General features: G+C 41.9%; 1 protein-coding gene across 1 annotated transcript; it reads left to right on the forward strand.

Annotated features, from left to right (window-relative positions):
• Positions 1-775: 775 nt before the first annotated feature.
• LOC110986720 (O-acyltransferase like protein-like) lies at positions 776-16,470 on the forward strand. The gene is made up of 15 exons (XM_087133824.1): positions 776-2,508; positions 3,418-3,572; positions 4,452-4,533; positions 5,460-5,529; positions 7,204-7,363; positions 7,754-7,967; positions 8,305-8,472; positions 9,079-9,175; positions 10,203-10,476; positions 11,249-11,328; positions 11,684-11,797; positions 12,617-12,770; positions 13,320-13,503; positions 13,788-13,930; positions 15,024-16,470. Exons 1-15 carry the CDS (start codon positions 1,149-1,151, stop codon positions 15,153-15,155), a joined length of 3,387 nt encoding a protein of 1,128 aa, XP_086989950.1. The 5' UTR covers positions 776-1,148; the 3' UTR covers positions 15,156-16,470.
• The last annotated feature ends 1,807 nt before the right edge of the window (positions 16,471-18,277 follow it).

Below are 18,277 nucleotides of genomic sequence, written 5' to 3' on the forward strand. Positions count from 1 at the left end.
TATTACAGCAGGCCTAGATTAAACATCGATACCCACCGAAATTACTAACAAGACACATGGCAAAGGATACACAAACCAACAAAATTTGAAATCACAATTCTGGCACAGACAGGAAGAAAATTAATGTATGGACAAAATCACAACGAATCAGGAAAAAAAAATAGGTCAAAGGGTCAAACTACAAATAACACACAACTACCAAGTTACAATAAAGATATAAGCAGGAATACTTATCTAACGTAAACACATGGGAGCAAATCTTGTAATTAAAATGTACACAGTAAAAGGTATGTGATATTAAAACAAAAAGAAATAATATCGACAACATGAATTACTGGTGAAACACGTAACTGATACAGTCTGCAGGAACACCTAAATCAGATAAAAGAGACTACTGATTAAACGGGCACTAGGGAAAAAATGAATTCTTATGATATTGAAAAGTTTACAAGGTGAATACTTCAACATCGATATTCAACTGCTTCGCAAGATTTAAAACCGTGCTTACTTATGCACACACTCATGACTGTTTATCAAGGGGCATTAGATAAACATGAATAAATGTTGTCACACTAAAAACGGAGGTGCTGAATCCAACTCTTACAGTGGTTTCGTCAGTGGCCCTTTGAAAATGGTGAATCTGGCATTAGGACCTACACATGTTGAACCTAGCACATTAAACGTTATTATCCAACACTTTTGCCGTTAATACCAAAATTTATATGTCAATTCAACTTTTCCTATATTAAAAAAAAAATTTCTGTTCAGATATAAAAGCTGCTGGTTCTTGTAGAGATAACGAACTGCATTAATCACACATATTTATATCACTGAATTTCCCAAGGTTGAAGTGACATCTCTATGCTTGCACCTGGAAACACTAGATGCTGCCCACACATTCGAGATACAAGCAATTGAACACACCCTTTTCGTCTCTTCTCACGAGATGATGTAAACGCGGCTGTTTATTCAATGGATTTTCTCCCGACCTTATATTGACAGGCGATGGTGCTGTGGAAACCATAGTCATGTGAGACAACTATACCAAAGAGCTTCCCGTAGACTTCTGCTTACTGACACAGATACAAGATCTACATCTCGTGAAGTGTGGAAACCATTCTGCATAGTGGAGGGAGTTTAGCTTAACGATGACCAACTCGTTTCTTTTCGTGTTGCTTCTGGGTTGCCTTTCCCTGCAGACATGCACGGGGCTGGGGGCAGACTTTCCCCTGGTGTTTCCCGGCGACGGCGCCGGTGACATGTTGAGGCAGGTGGTGGCCACGGAGCCGCCAATCGATTTGCTCCAGCAGCTCCAGGACCTGATTCCGGTGGGCTCTGCGCAGGCTGAGGTCATTCGACAGCTTGTCGTGCAGCTGTTGACGGGTGGCGAGACGGTCACTGACTCGCCAGCCGGCGGAATCCAGCAATTCCAAGACCTGTTGAGTGACGAAGTCCAGTCGGCTATTGTCGAGCAGCTGATCCGTCAACTGCTTGGAGAAACGCAGGTCCCAGACGGCTTCGTGGAGCAATTTGCCAATCTACTGACCTCTGGCTCACAAGACATACTGATCCAGGTACTCCAGGATCTCCTCGCTTCTTCAGCCAACGGAAGCAACGAAACTCAGACAGAAGTCATCCAACAAATTATCAACCAGCTGATCGGTGATGTAGAAGTTCCGGATGGCTTCGTGGAGCAAGTCGCCGATCTGTTAGCCTCTGGTTCACTAGATGGATTGATCCAGATACTTCAGGACCTTCTCCTTTCTTCAGGTGATGGAAGTGATGAAAGCCAGGCTGTCATCATTGAGCAAATTATCAACCAGCTGCTTGGTGATGTAGAAGTTCCGGATGGCTTCGTGGAGCAAGTCGCCGATCTGTTAGCCTCTGGTTCACTAGATGGATTGATCGAGGTACTTCAGGGGCTTCTCCCTTCTTCAGGTGATGGAAGTGATGAAAGCCAGGCTGTCATCATTGAGCAAATTATCAACCAGCTGCTTGGTGATACTGGACCACCGGACAACTTCGCGGAACAAGTTGCTGATCTGCTAAACTCTGGCTCACTAAACGGATTGATCGAGGTACTTCAGGAACTCTCTTCCTCGACCAACAGAAGCGATGAGGTCCAGGCCATTATCATTGAGCGAATGATCAACCAGCTACTAGGAGACACACAACTCCCTGACGGTTTTGTGGAGCAAGTCGCCAATCTGCTGGCTTCTGGCTCACTAGAGGGCTTGATCGTACAATTCCAAGACTTTCTCGTGGCTGCAGCAAACGATTCAGCCACAGGTTTGAACTCGACATTCCTTCAAGACCCACTACAGCTTCTGGTGGATCTTGGCCTGCTGCAAGAGGAGGTCAGTTGGCAAGACATAGCACTAGCTATTCAGGTTGAACTTCTGAGGTACCTTCAAAACAACGTCCTCCAAAATGTGTCCAGTGTATGCGCCAACAACACTTTACAATTTCTTACTGATATCGCCAACGGAAAGCCCTATGCCAGTCAGAGTAAGTAATCTTTCATTCCACATTTATTTCCTCAAAATATTGTAGTCAATCCGGACCTGCTGTGCAATTCAAGACACAAAATTTAAAGTTTACAATGTGCTCCATGGTATTTACAAATTCTAAATGACTTCCGACTTGGATTTCAGTGCAAAAATTAATCCTTTTAATGGTTGACGTAACTAAAATCGTAAATGATTAATTTTGAATGACCAATTAAAAGCCATGCATGGGTTTAAAAAATGTTCTGGATTCAATCCCTGATATTTCAGAGGCAAACCCAGAGGTGCAAACGTGGATTTTTTATCCTTTTGTTCAAAATTGTGTGCTTTATAATAAAATTGAAATTTGCAATCTTGGAATGGTATATTTATGGCTTTTTTATGGTTTTCCCTTTTTGAGTGACATTGAATTACGTTTTTGTCGTTGGAAGTCAGAAAATTTCTTCACCATCCGCTTTAAGTTTTGGCTCACCACAAATAGTCGGGGATGATTCAATAGCCAATCCCCCCTCAAAAGTGGGGGATAGATACCCCTACTCCTATCCTGGGACTTATGCCCATGTCACTGGACATATATGATTGCTCCTTTTAATGGCGGAAAGCGCTGTGTCTCGTTTGCGGGGAGTGACTGTCACAGAGCAGTGGCTCCACACAATATTACAATGTCCGATGCTCACTGCCATTGGTGCTGGGCACTGCGAAAATGAACAGAGGTAGCGTTACCATGGTCACTGGATTCGTCGTTTTAGAGTGTTCCATTATTTTGTTCGCATTTTGAACACACTGCGTCCTAACTGAAACCTTGACGTGCTCGTAATTATGTGTCATTTAATTTCATAAAACTTCATTGTTTTACAGCAATGTAAGCTGTGTATCCTACTGTTTTCCAATTTGTCTTGCTTGTATGTAGTGTGGTTATCCAATGGAAACTTTCTCAATCTTGAGGCCCTGACTACTTACAACACCCACAGTATCGGTAATGTGGAACAGTGTCAGGCAGTCAATGAGTGGAACCCAGACGCCCCGTTTGAGACGCAGTACTGCACCCTCACTTACTGGGCCTCGGTAGGTATCAATGGGGACAGCGCAACAAAGAATATTGAGCACGGGAACTGAGTTACAAACGAAGCTTTGTCAGTGTGCTAATAAGCCGTTGGAAAAATTCTGGCTGGCCTTGAGTACAAAGTAAAATATATGATGCACAAATTTACACAATCTCGTGACATATTACATGACTAAATATTTTTTTTAATTTGATTAAATACTTAATGTAGATGTTATCCATTAGAATATTACAAAGCAAAATGTCCATTTTGACCTAAGTTGTTGCCAACTTTAGCGACCCCTTCAAAATGGCCGTCATTATACTTTTTTGCAAACAGAAGAAAGGTCCACAGTGTCGTCACTGAAGATAGGCATTTAGTTTATATTCCGGAGATTTATAGTGTGCAAAACCAATTTTAGAGTGGCCAATGAAAATCCAGTGCGGTGTGTAATACCGTTTTGAAAAGGTAAAATCATAGAGTTCAAATGCTACAACTCCTTGTTATCAGAATTTTTCCAAATTTTAGAAATATTGTCTGAGTCAATGTGCAAGTTACACGGGTCCATTCTAAAGGCTACCTGCACTGAGCTCGCAACGGTCCCTAAGTGTTTTAGCCTGCTTTGTCAGCACTTGTCGGCATTCGTGTTGCTAGCATCAAACTTGAAGTGGAATTGGTTTCCACCTTCCATAACATTTACAAGGTATGCACTGTGAAATATCGTTAAAACTAAAAGAGCCAGCTGATAACATGTAGCTGTGGAACGTGCTGGTATGGAATATTATTGCTTAGAAGCAAGGGTGTTTTTGTCAAAACAAGTATGCCTATAAAAATGTTGTAGAATATCTGAATCTGTCCTGAGTATCGCCCACTATGACTAACATTACCCCTTATATGTCAGGTGACGACTCTTAGCACGGGCTTGTGTGCTCCGTCGAGCTGCTCCAATGCCGACCTGAAGGAAATATTTGGAACCATTCCAGGTAGGAACAGCCTTGCGCTAGATTTTCTCCTTTAAAATGCCTCTCCCCATTCGACTTTGAAAGAAACTACTTTTATTTGCTTGCAACTAATTGCCGAATATTTTGTGTGCGTGAGATGATGCATGCCACCTTGCAAACTAGCCAACCAGAGAAGACTTAAGCAGATATTGGTCCGTCAGTAACTATCAGCTGATTACCGAGTTGCAATGAAAATGGTGCGGCTGAAATATTTTGGCGTTAAGACGCCTTGCGCCAAGTGTTGCGTACCCGTCAAAATCGCTCCTGGGGCGATCATGACGGTAAAACGCTACGCACAAGTGTGTTATGTTATAAGAGTGGATTTTTGTGTCCGTGCAAGTGAAACGCATGAATTAATGCACCGTGTATGCAACGCACAATAAAAACGTACATATGGAAAGCCAGTTTTAACATGGAAATGCGTTTTGACAGGAGTATTGTCCATGTACCAATATTACGCATGAATTCCAACTATTTCAAAGGCACAGGGGACTATTCTTTATGTCCAATGGGAAACACGATACGTTTGACCGTTTACAGCTTATGAACTGGATGATATTCATAGGTTATCTGGAAAATTGCAGCTCGATTTTGACTACACCCTTTTTTTTTCGTTATTAGTTTTCCATACCGTTTTTGTCAGCCCTTTTGTAAGGTTCCCTATATAGAGAGAGCTGGAATTTTTTTCACTGAACTGTGTTCCATTTTCTTGTAGATCGTCGGTCATTTTGCAACGTATGTACATGTGTTTGTGAATTCGTTATGAACGCATCTTCCCCTCCAAAACTCGCGCTGATGATTTTGTGTTGCCTTTTTAGAGCACCACTTATTCTTGTGTAGAACCTTGCACAAAAAGAGTAAATCCGAACTACCGGCTAACAAATGTTCTTGTTTTGTTTGTATTGCAGATCTCGGAGAAAGTGTCGAGATTAGTTGCATTTTCAATTACCCATTGAAAACGGGAGCAATCGTAACATTGTAAGTACATGTACAAACGATTTTCCAATTTTGGTCATTTCTCTTTTCTGGGTCTTGGATTCCACAGAGTGGTCGACTGCCGACAAAGTTTAATTCTAACACAAATTTAACACAAAAACTGCTTCTAAACAAAACTCTTCTATCAAAAATACGATCAATTATAGTACCCCGTTTAACATGCCATAGCAGTCTATATATTTCCCATGACTGCAAACCAGTCTTCACACAAAACCCTCCTAAAGTCGCTTGCGTGCACTTGGGTGCCAACTCTGTTGGGTTCTGTGAACAAAGATCCCCCGAATCAGAAAAGGCGAAGCTACTTCTGTGTGCCTACGCCCATGACAATTTGCAAAAACACTCCAGGTATGTGCACTGAAATGAAATGTTATTGATGAGATGAAAACTGCAAAGCTTTGAGATATCGTAAAACTATAGCGACATGGTGACAAACAAAAATATCTCCTTTAGAGAACCAATTCGTATGTGCGGCCAAGGTGTACGTGTGGAATTTTCCTCGGGGCAAAATATTTCCAGGACGGAGAACTGAGCCGATTCTGGTCAAACATACCCATGGCAGGGATGAATTCTACTATGTTCCCCTTCTTGCCTTTTTAATCCCCAAACATGTTTTTTTTCTCCCTTGTTTTTCTTCTCTTTTCATTTGTCATTCTTTTTCTTGTGAATTGAAAGCCCCTTTGCTACACCTACACTCCCTTGTTTGCCAATAAGACTTTCACCACCTATATGCATCGGTGTGGTCCGTTGCCTGTTCTATTACGTGGCGAATGTTGACTCTTTGGATTTGATGAACACAACAGCACATCAGACTTGAGCACGAAAGAACTGCTAACGATTGTGAACAAAAACATTTACGTACTACTCGGCACAGCAAACAATGACTTGCAAAAGTAACGGGCGCCTTGGGTGTGCTTTGTGTAGAACTTACATAGGTGACTGTAACAGAACCAATGGCTTGAATCCGAGGCGACCATCGAAGGGGGGCCGGGTGCACGTATTATACGCATTTTTTTTCATGGAAGGTACTCTGAACACTTAAATGCGGCTGAAATGTATTTCAAGAGTGGACCGTAATGTTTACCATTACCAGCCAACAACAACAAAATGGAGCTACAAGCTGACATGCAGCATGTTGCTTAGTCAGCATGTTGCTTGTCAGTAGCCAGCATTACGTGAAAGTTTACAGCGTTACCTGGCCGAAAATAGGGCGCGCGAGAGAGATACCTAGTCCCTGTCTATCCATTTTTGAAGAGCTCCTGGCTACATTTGAAAATAGTAATCTATAATGGAGGTGAAATCTGAAAACACGGGGCTTATGTTTTATCATCAGGGTGAAAATATCTGTCTTCAAAATTATCATATGATCAGATTAGAGCAGAAAAAAAGTTGAAAATTTAAATATTTTGTCAGAAATATAAACAATAATACACAGAAATGCATGTCATAGTTTATGGGCCCGCATGAGCTACGCCCCTATATGATCAATGTCCATCTGTAGCCAACAGCCTTCGGTGATGTTGCTTTAGGTGTGCAGCTTGTAGCCCCCCCCCCCCCGGAACACGAGGAAAAATGTCCAACTTACATCAGTTTCACAGCACGAGGTCTCAATCGGTTGCAGAAGACCACGTAATTTATTGCTCCTGATTATCTTTACAGATGCATCTTGTGGGTCTTCCTGCTCATGGTTGTCGTAGGAACTGTGTACCACCTGATTTCGCACAGACGAATCCAGGCCAACATCACTAAAACGAAGGCTAAAATTGAAAAGATGGAGGAAGCCCTTTCTGGAGAGAAAACGAAGAAATCTATGAAAGAGGTTTGTATGGCGTTCACGTGTCTGTGTCTGAAAGGCTACCGTGGTGGCTGTCCGTGGTTGGTGAACTGTTAACGTTCTAAATTTCTTCATCGCTTGTTGCAGTTTGGTTTACGACTGCATGGAGACATTTTACGCCAAGGTTTCATGATGCATGTAAGTTTATAATTTTCAATTGTTTAATCGAGTCCTTTTAGCTTTTATTGATTGGCCTTGCCGACGTGGAACCAGAATCAGTTCCACGTCGTGATGATCAAACCAGGGATTCTTCAACTTGTGCACAAATCACTATAAAGTGCACATAATTCCCCAGTTGAAGATAAAAAACAATGTGGGCTATCGGCATAGAGTTGCTTTATGTACAGAATGCTTGTCATATGCTTCTTTTTGTAGAAGGAAATCGAGCGTAGAGCAAGCGTCAACGGAAACATCGACTGGCCAGGGATGAACCGCTTCAGCGGAAACCACCATACTACGCACGATAACGATGGGTTTCTCGACGTGGAGGGCGCTTTGGAAGCCACAGAAAACACCGTTCCCTCAACCGATGCACCTGTGTATTGCACTTGCGGTGTCAAAGCCAATAAGAAAAAGGTTAAGAAAATGGGTAAGTTATGAAGGGCTGTTTTGACCCAACTGTAACAAACACAGATCACTGCATCGGAACTAACAGTTTTACAAATGTAACTGACAATTTTGAGGAATCCCTAAGAAAATCCCTCACTTAAGAATGAGATTCTAGAATCTAGAACTCCGATTGTACAATTAACCTTTGCCGTCTTCGAAAGGCTCTTTTATCAGTATTGACTTCTACCGGCTAAAACGCGTGTTTTGAATTCGGTTAACCGCGACTGCAGCCACTTTTCTTGTCGACACTAGTGCCACGAATCAGCATCTCTAGACTTCTAAGTACATCTTCATAGACGTTGTTGTGTTTCCACCAGGTTTTCTGGATACTCTTCTGATGGGATTCTCAGCATTGCACAACGGTGCGAAGATCATGAACACCAAAGAGGCGGCTGGAAACCTGGGCGTCCTGAACGGGATCCGTGTCATCAGCATGTGGTGGATTATTCTCGGCCACACCATCTATTTCATGACTCCGTTTTTAGGTATCGTAGTTTCACATACACCTAATCCGTCACAACAAAACTAAATGTTTAGCCTGTCCTGAGTAAGATTCAATTCTGTCTTTGGATACATGATCAAGCCCAAACAAATACCCTCGTTCGATTTGTTAGATACTGAATATACCAACATACCGAAGATCATTGCATAGAAGCAAGGCGTATGAAAGAGATTGGAAGCCTTTCGCGCACACAAATTGTGTAGTGATAAATAACTGATTTCCCCTCCATTCTTATACATCCTGAATGAATACACAGGCAATACATGGACCGATTGCTGTGAACTTTGGCCACGGATTTCAAACTGAAACATTGTCATACCAGACGCCAGCAATTATAATGCCCTCGATTCCAATGAGGCCCCCTGTTTTGCCCCCTTCCAAACAATGAGGAGGCATCTTTGCCACTCCCACGAAGCTTTGGTCTGACGCTTCCTCCACTAACGTCTGTTCCGTTCAGACTCAAACCAACGATTCCCCGTCTACACGTACTCTCCAAACCTCGCCGTGGTTTGTCAAACCCCCTATTCCGGGGAAACATTTCACGTGCATGTTAAATTTCACACGAATCCTGTGCATTTTGATTCGATAGATGATCCTCGCTACGCGGGCACCGAGCTGTACTCATCGTTCTGGTTTTCCGCTATCTTGTATTCCACGGTGTCCGTTGACACTTTCTTCTTCCTCAGGTACTGTAACGTTGATATTGGTGCGCCTCTTCTTACCTGCGTTGCCCTATGATTTTAAACCGTTATTTAGATATCATCTTTATCTAGGGAGTCTTCACCTTCGTTACCTTTGCATTAGTTATCATCACGATCAGTATTCACATCATCATTATCACCTACCCTCGTAACCATAATCACCACCATAACTTTCACCACATACTGTCACAGAGTCGAAAGGAGCGCTAAGTATGCCACCGTGCAGTAGCGCAGAGTTCATTGTCAAAAATTCTTTTCTTGTTTTCTCAAACGCCGCTTCATCCTTGCCCATTAGAAATGTACTAACTTAAAAACCATGGGATTGGCAACTTCTGAACCACACATACTCAAAAGAAAGATATTTTAGATAAGGCCAAACAGACCATCTCGATTTTGTCTGCAACTTGTACAGGCAGCCAACGTTTACCGAATTATCACCATTTGGTTGGTTTTCGAATTCACCGCCCATCTGTTCAAAATGGAAATTGGTCTCATTGATTTTAAACAGGGTTGATATCTGGTGTTTTGATAGCTGCGTTGGATTTTTAACACTTCGTGAGTTATTCTTTTACCTTTGCAACGACGGCCAACCACAGGTGTAGCAGCCACGTGTATAACAAACACAACAGTGACATCCAAAGAGCAGACCCCATACCACAAACCCATTACCTGTACTTGCCACCTTCACCACGAAAAACTTCAAATCTCAAAGAAATCTGCTACTGCGGTAAAGGATTCTGGTGACAATGAGGTCCTTGACCTCTCCCACTCTCCACCCTCCTCCCCACCAAAAAAGAGAAGAACTTAAGAAATTGGGAGAAAATGCGATTTGGATACCATTTCGTTTCTCTTCCTTATAATAATAGGTAGTGTGCTGGGAAAGGCCTTAAAAGGTTTCATGAAGAAGTTTCTTAAATGATGTGCCCCAAACCTACAGAAAACACTATTTCCCTCCCCATTTTCGTTGTGAATTGTTCCTAAGTTAAGTTGGTGTACTTGTACAACACTACAGCGGCCTCCTTCTGGTTTACCTCACCTTGAAGCAACTCGAGAAATCCAACGGCAAACTGAACTGGTTTCTTTTCTACCTCCATCGCTTCGTCCGCATCACTCCGGCCTACATGATCTCCATCGCGATCTGGACCACCTTGACCGTCTATTTCGGCCAGGGTCCGGGCAAGATTACCCTTTTTGAAACCGCAGCAGGCAACTGCCGAGAGCGATGGTGGACAAACCTACTCTACATCAATAACTTGTACCCGTTTCCCGGTAGTCTATCTCAACAGGTATTGTTATGGACCATAAAGTGATTGATATAGTTGAGCGAAATAACCGGTTCATATTGCTGCTATACGCAAATACCAGTCGAGAATCTGTCATAGAAATGTACGTGACAGTTTGGCCTGGAACTATATTTTCGTTGCGTGGCACTGTGCTCTGTAAACTGTCTATGCTTAAGATACAATGTACGTAAATATATTAAACTACGGGCCCTAATAAAGCTGTAAGCACCAGGAGCTTAACTTCTTGGAGTTATGTTATTACATAATTCGAAGAAGATCACTCGTTGTTCTCGTGAACTTAGAGAGAAAACAATATGCCTGAGCAGTTATTCATGGCCTGTCATCAAGTGCTACAGTTTTACGGTGCTTCGGTTGACCGAACCTATTCCTAATGCCCATTCTTTAAGTGCTCAAACTTGTTAACACTCAAGATATGACCGTTTTCTTGAGTCATTTATTACAAGCTCACACCATAAAGATAAACATGGCAAGAATTACATTACGTTGCGGGCACTGACAAGCTTACATGACTTCTCAGATACCCCTGTGAAGAAATTTTCAATTTTATCTTAGAATGAAATTCGGTGTTTCGTCGTGTTGTAACTATAATCTATCTCACGTTTCATGTCAGTTTCAGCTGGAATGGAAGCGGTGCTGGTTGCATGTTGCACTGGCCCAGTGTGTACCAAACGAGTGTTTTTCATTAATAAGCAACTTCGACATAAAATGCCACTGTCAAACCTTTCCCTGTGTAATGTTCTCGTGACTGTTATAGTGTATGGGTTGGACCTGGTATCTGGCTAATGACATGCAGTTCTTCGTCATCAGTCCTGTCATCATTTATCTACTGTACAAGTGAGTACAGGGGTTTCCAAGATGGACGACTGTTTTCTATTTCAAAGCAAGAATCTATTAAGAAATACTGCAGTTGAAACGGGGGTAAAAACCAATTTTTTTCATCCAAATAAATTTTACTGGTTCGTTTTGGCATTAGATATAGTCCAAGAGAAGATGAACGAGTGATAACGGTGTAAACCGTGATTTCCTCGTGTTTTAAAACTCAGCATGCGTTCAATTCTCCATATTTTATACAACTATCGTCTCCAATTAATTAATGTATATCATGTATCTTTAGATTTCTCTCAACTTTAAAAACTATCGTCACTGAACCAGCTTTCCATACCTAATATACTTTTTCGTGGTTTTTCAGGCATTCGAAGCTAGGAATTGGACTGATTGTTGCACTGTGCTTGAGTTCCTTTGGCATCACTGCTTACATAGCTACCCACTACGGTGCTTCTGTACAGTCTCTTGGACTCAGCCCGTGCGTATTAAGCCGTATTTATTGGTGATACACTGAAGGATTTTGAGATATATTTTAGAGGTCTTTCTCTTTTTTAACAGACATTGGTGCTCTACTGGGAATTTTGAAACTTACGACGCTTGCTGTGATTGGCATTTATCCGAAAATGGAAATATTGACAAAAAACCTTCATCAGGAGTACAGGTTTGGTCGCAGATTGTGGTGTTTTAAGTCAACACAAGCAGAGACCATGGGCCTTAGATACAAACATGTTCCAGTAATTTCAAACATTATATTCAATACCGGCCGTCCGCGGTCCCAGTCCATAATGTCCGCGGTCCAAGTCCATAATATGACATGAAGACAATGGATTTTGTATAAATGTAAACTATAGTGATGGAATTCAATTGTTCATTGCGAAGTCGGAACGTCGAGGACAATTAGTTCATTCGGAGACACGGGTAACAAATCTTGACATCTGCACAGTGCAAAGAGTCTGACAGTATCTGCCCGCATGTTTCTACTCAATTGTCAATTTTTTTCTTTCAGATCCATTCTTGCAAAAATGTCATTTTAATATTTGTAAAACGTTTTCAGTTTCCCCATAAAATACTTCTCTCGTCAACTGAGTGGTCTGCTAGACCAATCGATAATAGCAGTCCATCAATTGCTCTGAGACGTATTGATTTAAAGACCAAAAAATGGTTTGTCATTTTTATCATAATTCTCATGCAGGGTCTATTATGAAACGACTTGAAGTACCAGCTGTTTTCGATACATTATGGGTTAATGAAGACAAGGTAGAAAAATTCTTGAATATATTCCCACTTTTACCAACAGACCTTACAACAACAACACTGTTGTTGTCTATGAGAACACCGCAGCTGATATTATCTACAGCAAGCCATATTGCCGTATTCCTGCTTATTTGGTGGGCATGGTATTCGGCTACATCTTTTACAAACTGAATCGGCAGACCTTCAAGATGAATAAGGTGAGACCGAAACAGAGGTAGACTCCAGGTAAGACTAAAATTAGCCCGACCTAAAACCCATGGAGGGGTATCCTGGTATTTGGTGTGGGTGGGGCGAAAATCCTCTTCCCCAAAGAAAGGCTGTAGCACTCAGGAATCGAAATGCTGGCGCTTTCGATTCCTGACATGAGCTTTGACCTCCCTCTCTTGACCTCCATTTCCTAAGCACCGAGGCCCAACTTAATAAAAATTGAAAAGAACACCCCGACCCTATCCTACCCAATTCCATATAGGCCAACCAACCGCCGTCATGTATTACACATCCATTCAAGCATTCGTCCAATCCAATCCAGTTTGATCTAACCCCAACCAGTCAAGGCCTAATCATACCCGATCCAACCTCACCAAAATCCACATGAACTCAAACAAACCAAACCCAATTAAACAAAAGACGTCCAACCCATATCAACTTGCCGCTAATGCATGTACGCCTTCTCTGCCGTGATGGGAGGCCTGGGAGCCAACTTCGATCAAACCGATATACATCCTCGTATTGTCATCTCTTTTCAGTGGGTCAATACCATCATGTGGATTTTAGCCATTGGTGTGGGTCTGTCTATCGTTTACGGACCCTATCGTGACGAAGGAGAACCCCTACCGCAGTACGCTGCAGTGATGTACACCACGCTTAGTCGAGCAGGCTTTGTCATGGCTGTGGGCTGGGTAGCGTTTTCCTGTGTTGTTGGATACGGAGGTAAAAAATCTTCCGTACAGCTTCCTTGCTTTTCAAGTGTCAATAGAAGTATAACTCACATCATCTTGTAAATCTTGACTGACAACATCTTTTTCAAAGCTTGCAACGACATTGCCAATGACTGTGACAATAGCAGTTGTGACGTCAATGACATTTTCGGTGGTTGAGGATACTGACGGATGTTACATCATTCAGGTGCCATGGTAATGCATTACGCTTGTACAGCCTGTTCGTACAGCGTTATATAGTTGGATCGGTGACCACTTTTTGAAAATTATCTGCAGGACCCGTCAACAGTCTGCTGAGTTGGAGTTTCTGGGCCCCACTAAGCCGTATCACCTTCGGTGCTTACCTCCTCCATCCCATCCTCATCTATGCCTTCTACACGAGTGCCAAGTCCCAGTATCACTTCACCTATATTATGCTGGTGAGTGACTCTCCCTTCGTTGTTATGAGCTGATTTCCCACGCATTTACTTTGGGGATATTATGAAAAGTTATGGTTTTGAGGACTTTCAATTAAATAGTCATTGTTGTTAAAACTAGGGAGTAGGCCCTTCTTGATATTTATGCAAATTCTATGCACCGGAACTGAGGCTGTAAGGGAGTCCGCACTGTCGGAGAACACGCGTCGGTGAGGCATTGTTCAATGCCGAGTTGTAGCAATCACAAACGAAGACCATCTCCGGAAATTAGCTTTCATTGCTTTCCAAAGAACAAGAAGGTGGATTGTTAAGATCAAAGGAGACGAGGGGCCACTATTCAACGTAGATTTTGACTTTGAAACGACTTCTTTGGGCACTTGGCCCTACACCGTACACGTTATTGCACTTTGGTGCATTTCGATTGATCCAGTCTTTCCTACTCCATGATTGATCCCGCCCAGCATAATGAAATAACGTCTGTAATATTCGAATCAGCATCTTTATAGAGAATTCTGAACTCGAAAAAAAGGTAATCCACTGAATGACAAAAAATCTTCAAACTGCTCGATTGTGGCGACAACCGGCCGTTTAGGCCTATATATAAATGGTGCATGCTTGCAACGTCAACAAAATTAATAAACCGCTTACCCCTCAGATTATGAATGTAGGCTTCTGAAAAATACTTGAAGCCTTTACTATGCTTTTGTTCTCCACTAATTTTGGAGGCCTTTTTGACGTAATCCTCAACAAACCCGAAGGTATCTCGGGAACCATGGAAAGATCCCTTCCGTTTACAGCTATCGTGACACGCGAGTCCTCTACAGCCTCGTTTTCAGTTGTCGTGAATAGCATTTGCATAAATATTAAGAGAGGCCTATAGGCACATTTTGAACGGTCACATGCAGTTGCTTTTTGACACTGACAACGAAATTTACCCCATTCACGCAATTGGCCGTGTGTTGGAAACCAACGAACAACGCTTACTACTCTTACACTTGCACCTTCGTTGCTGACACAAACTGTACTAATTGTTAGAAACATTTGGCTCACAATTTTATCAATGTACTATGCTCTTCTTTTACCAAATTGTCCGCAGGCTTCAACTTTCATTGCGAATATGGTCCTGTCCTACGCCGCAGCCTTTATACTGTCCATCGGCGTGGAAGGCCCGGTCATGGGACTGGAGAAAGCTCTACTGGGAGGAAGAGCTCGAGGCAAGAAGAACTAAGGCAGGGAAAACAGGCAAGCCTAGTAGAATGAGGATGCTTGAAAACGCCGCCTGGACGGAAGGCAGACATATAACTTTCATATTAAGAGACGAGTTCATGTACGTCAGAAGAAATTCATGTCAACGCCTTAATTCGCATTCTGTTTTTTTCCGAAGACAAAAACACACTGCCCGAAACGTTGAGATCACTAAAACATACAGAATAACTAAAAAAAATAAAAATTGTACGGCCAGTCTATTGTCGGCGCAACAGTAAGCGCGAAAGCAAACATCATGATGCGATGAAATTCAGCCCAGCTGCAAGGGTGTTCGACCTCGACTATACAACGGCGAATTCCTAGTGCCATCCAGGTCGTATTCTAGTTGGCATTCACTTCGAGGGGGAACCGGCTTCTACCGTCTTGATGCAGCAGAATTCCCACCGCTTCATACTTTTCCCATCTTACCTTCATTTCTGCTAGGCCCATTGGTTACTTTATAGCAGTCAAGTTTTCTTGGCATACTTGAAACCTGCATAATTTAAATGATGTACTTGTTTCACTGTCACTGTCACTAAAAGTGACTTTTGACTGGCTGTGTATATACCATTTTTTGTATTTGTCATTTTCAACAACTAATTTTATGTTGGCGTGAGATCCGTATACAGATATATTCTCATAATCTTTTTATTTTGAACACATGTAAGCCCAGAGAGCATACTTTTAAAAATTATGTTATTTCTTAACCTTACGCGACTACAACCATTTATAACATGTTTAACTGTGTGGTGTTGAGAAATACAGGTCTATACTATGCGTTTAGATTTTCAAGGGGTAAAATGGACTGTGAAACGGTGAGAAAAAAAATTGTTTCTTGCAAATGCGGGAAATGAAACATCCCGCCACTCATAACTAGCATGAGCAAACCGAACATTTAGCCAGGCATCGCAAAAACCGTTTCCATGGTACTGTTCCATTGTCAATGCTCTTAATTTAATCAAGAGCGTGCACACACCGGTCTAAGCGACATTGAAAACAAGAAGTGGGTGAGTGGTTGGCTTACTGTACGTTGAAGGTCCCACTGTAGATGCAGAAACATGTAATACATTAAACCGAGTATGCAAGACTTTTAGTACTTAATAAAAAGACTCCCCCCCCCGAAAAATTTTTCATTGCTTGATTGTGGAGTTCTACAACAAAACAGCATTATTTGTGACAGCGTGCGTGTTTGGCATGTGCTAATTTCAGCTCCATATATTAATTCAACATTATCTCTTCTCGCATTACCGGTAGCCACTATGTTCGTTCTGTAGCACGGGGATGCCGACGAGAAAACACTGTGGTTTTTTCTGTGGCTGATATCATGGACCGTATTCTAAGTTCATTCAGTTACCCATCCTAGTCACAGTGTCGACTAACAACCGAAGCTAAAAAATTATATCAACAACCAACAACAACTGTGCATTGCTTTACATTATCTTTTACTGTTACTAAAAATCATCTGCTACAGTAATGACATGGCATCATTTTATGTAAAACAGTTAAGCATAAATACAAAGCCAGCCAAATAACCAGGTCCAATGTAACTGTCTCAATTTGTTGGTTGAACTTGTCATACAGGTCACGTGATGTTGCATGTCTGCCCATGCAATATTATGACAACGCCTGATCAAAGAATGATGTACGCAAAAACTTTGTTAAAACAGAACAGTTGGTAAAACTCTGTGGAAAACATAAGCACTCTACTATCACTGTGTTTACCAAAAATACTGAAGGTAATCTTCCCAAACATGGTCGGATCTAAGGGGGCTACGCCCTTCCCCAATTGAGCCATTTTTAGTTCTTTTTTTAACAATGGCAGGTCATTTTTTGGTCTATTTCATTTTCCTTCCTTCGTGAAGTATGCAAAAGCCCTAAAATGTAGCCTCACCCCTTCGAAAGGCCAAACAAGGGTTTACATAAAAGTGTGTCAAAACTGTAACCAATCCTCACTACCAACCCCAAAGGAGGTCTGGCCCCCTTGAACAGTTGGTTATGGATCCGCCCTTGTTCCCAAGAGCTGAGAAGTGTCAGTAGTAAAGATGCATGCATTGTCCTCCCCTTTAAGTTTTCATGCAGGAATTAAGTACATATTGCACATATACCCTACAGACAAATTTTATCTAATTATCGTCTGCTAATACAATTTAGTGTTTTGTGTGATTCAAGAAATTATATTCCTTATTGAATCTTAGAACATTAGTGTTAGGTACCTTTAATGTACCTTAAAATAAAAGCTCGAAATACTTAAAAACACAAACGTGAATTATTGATGCGATTTCTTCTCCTTTTAAAACAGATAACATATAGCAAGGTAGTGGTAGCAAGTGAACTGCATTCAAGGGGCAAACGGCAAAGCTTCAATGCTGTCTTGTTCACAAAGCACACGCAAGGATACTCACAAGTACGGTTGTCACACTTAACGTGTCTTACCAACCATTTGTGATCCCCATGGAAGAAAACTACTAAGAAGCTGGTCCCTTCCAATACCGAGACAAGAAATTGACGTAATTGCCCCAAGTGACAGTGTTCTGTGTAGGCCTTACCCTGCCCAAGTTACCACCATCAACTTTATGGTGTTACTAAACAAGCAATGAAGCCTTGCATTTCATTTTGATTGTAAGCTGTGCACTAGCTAGTTTGAATTAAGTTTTCCCAAAATTGAGAAGTGACAAATGACCAAAAAAACTGTGCGTTTATATCACACTGTGGTATTTTCACAGGCCTTCATATTTTTTGTAGAGCCCTGAATCTATCATAGGCCCTAGGCACTGGGCCTACTGTGCCCTTTGAATAAATAGGCCGACTTTGCCTATGCACGAGTTGGGTATTTTCATTGGTTACCTTTTTTCCCTTTACAAATCGTTTCTCTGCCCAACGCTCCTGACTGAGCAGGTGAATGTCACCTCTTGATATGTTTGTGCATCTTGTTAGAAATGGCAACATGCATATTCTTCTTGCTCAATCTGTTTTATGCTGTCACCTGCATAGAGGGACTATCAAATTCATGACGCAGGTCATACATGCACAGGTATTTCTTTTCTACTGGTGAGGAGTCCTGGGCCTTTCTGCAATAGAGCCGTGAACTTGAATCACCAAATTATG

Source organism: Acanthaster planci, linkage group LG02 (assembly GCF_054643075.1).
Source record: "Acanthaster planci isolate LZ-2023a linkage group LG02, COTS_SCS, whole genome shotgun sequence".
In the NCBI taxonomy this organism is placed as follows: Eukaryota; Metazoa; Echinodermata; class Asteroidea; order Valvatida; family Acanthasteridae; genus Acanthaster; species Acanthaster planci.

What these genes read in the sequence shown, in the direction of transcription:
- LOC110986720 (XM_087133824.1), top strand. Translation starts at nt 1,149, where the DNA reads ATGACCAACTCGTTTCTTTTCGTGTTGCTTCTGGGTTGCCTTTCCCTG. An exon ending in ACGGGAGCAATCGTAACATT is followed by an intron (nt 5,530 to 7,203) that starts GTAAGTACATGT and finishes TTATCTTTACAG; the next exon opens with ATGCATCTTGTGGGTCTTCC. An exon ending in TTTCATGACTCCGTTTTTAG is followed by an intron (nt 8,473 to 9,078) that starts GTATCGTAGTTT and finishes TTGATTCGATAG; the next exon opens with ATGATCCTCGCTACGCGGGC.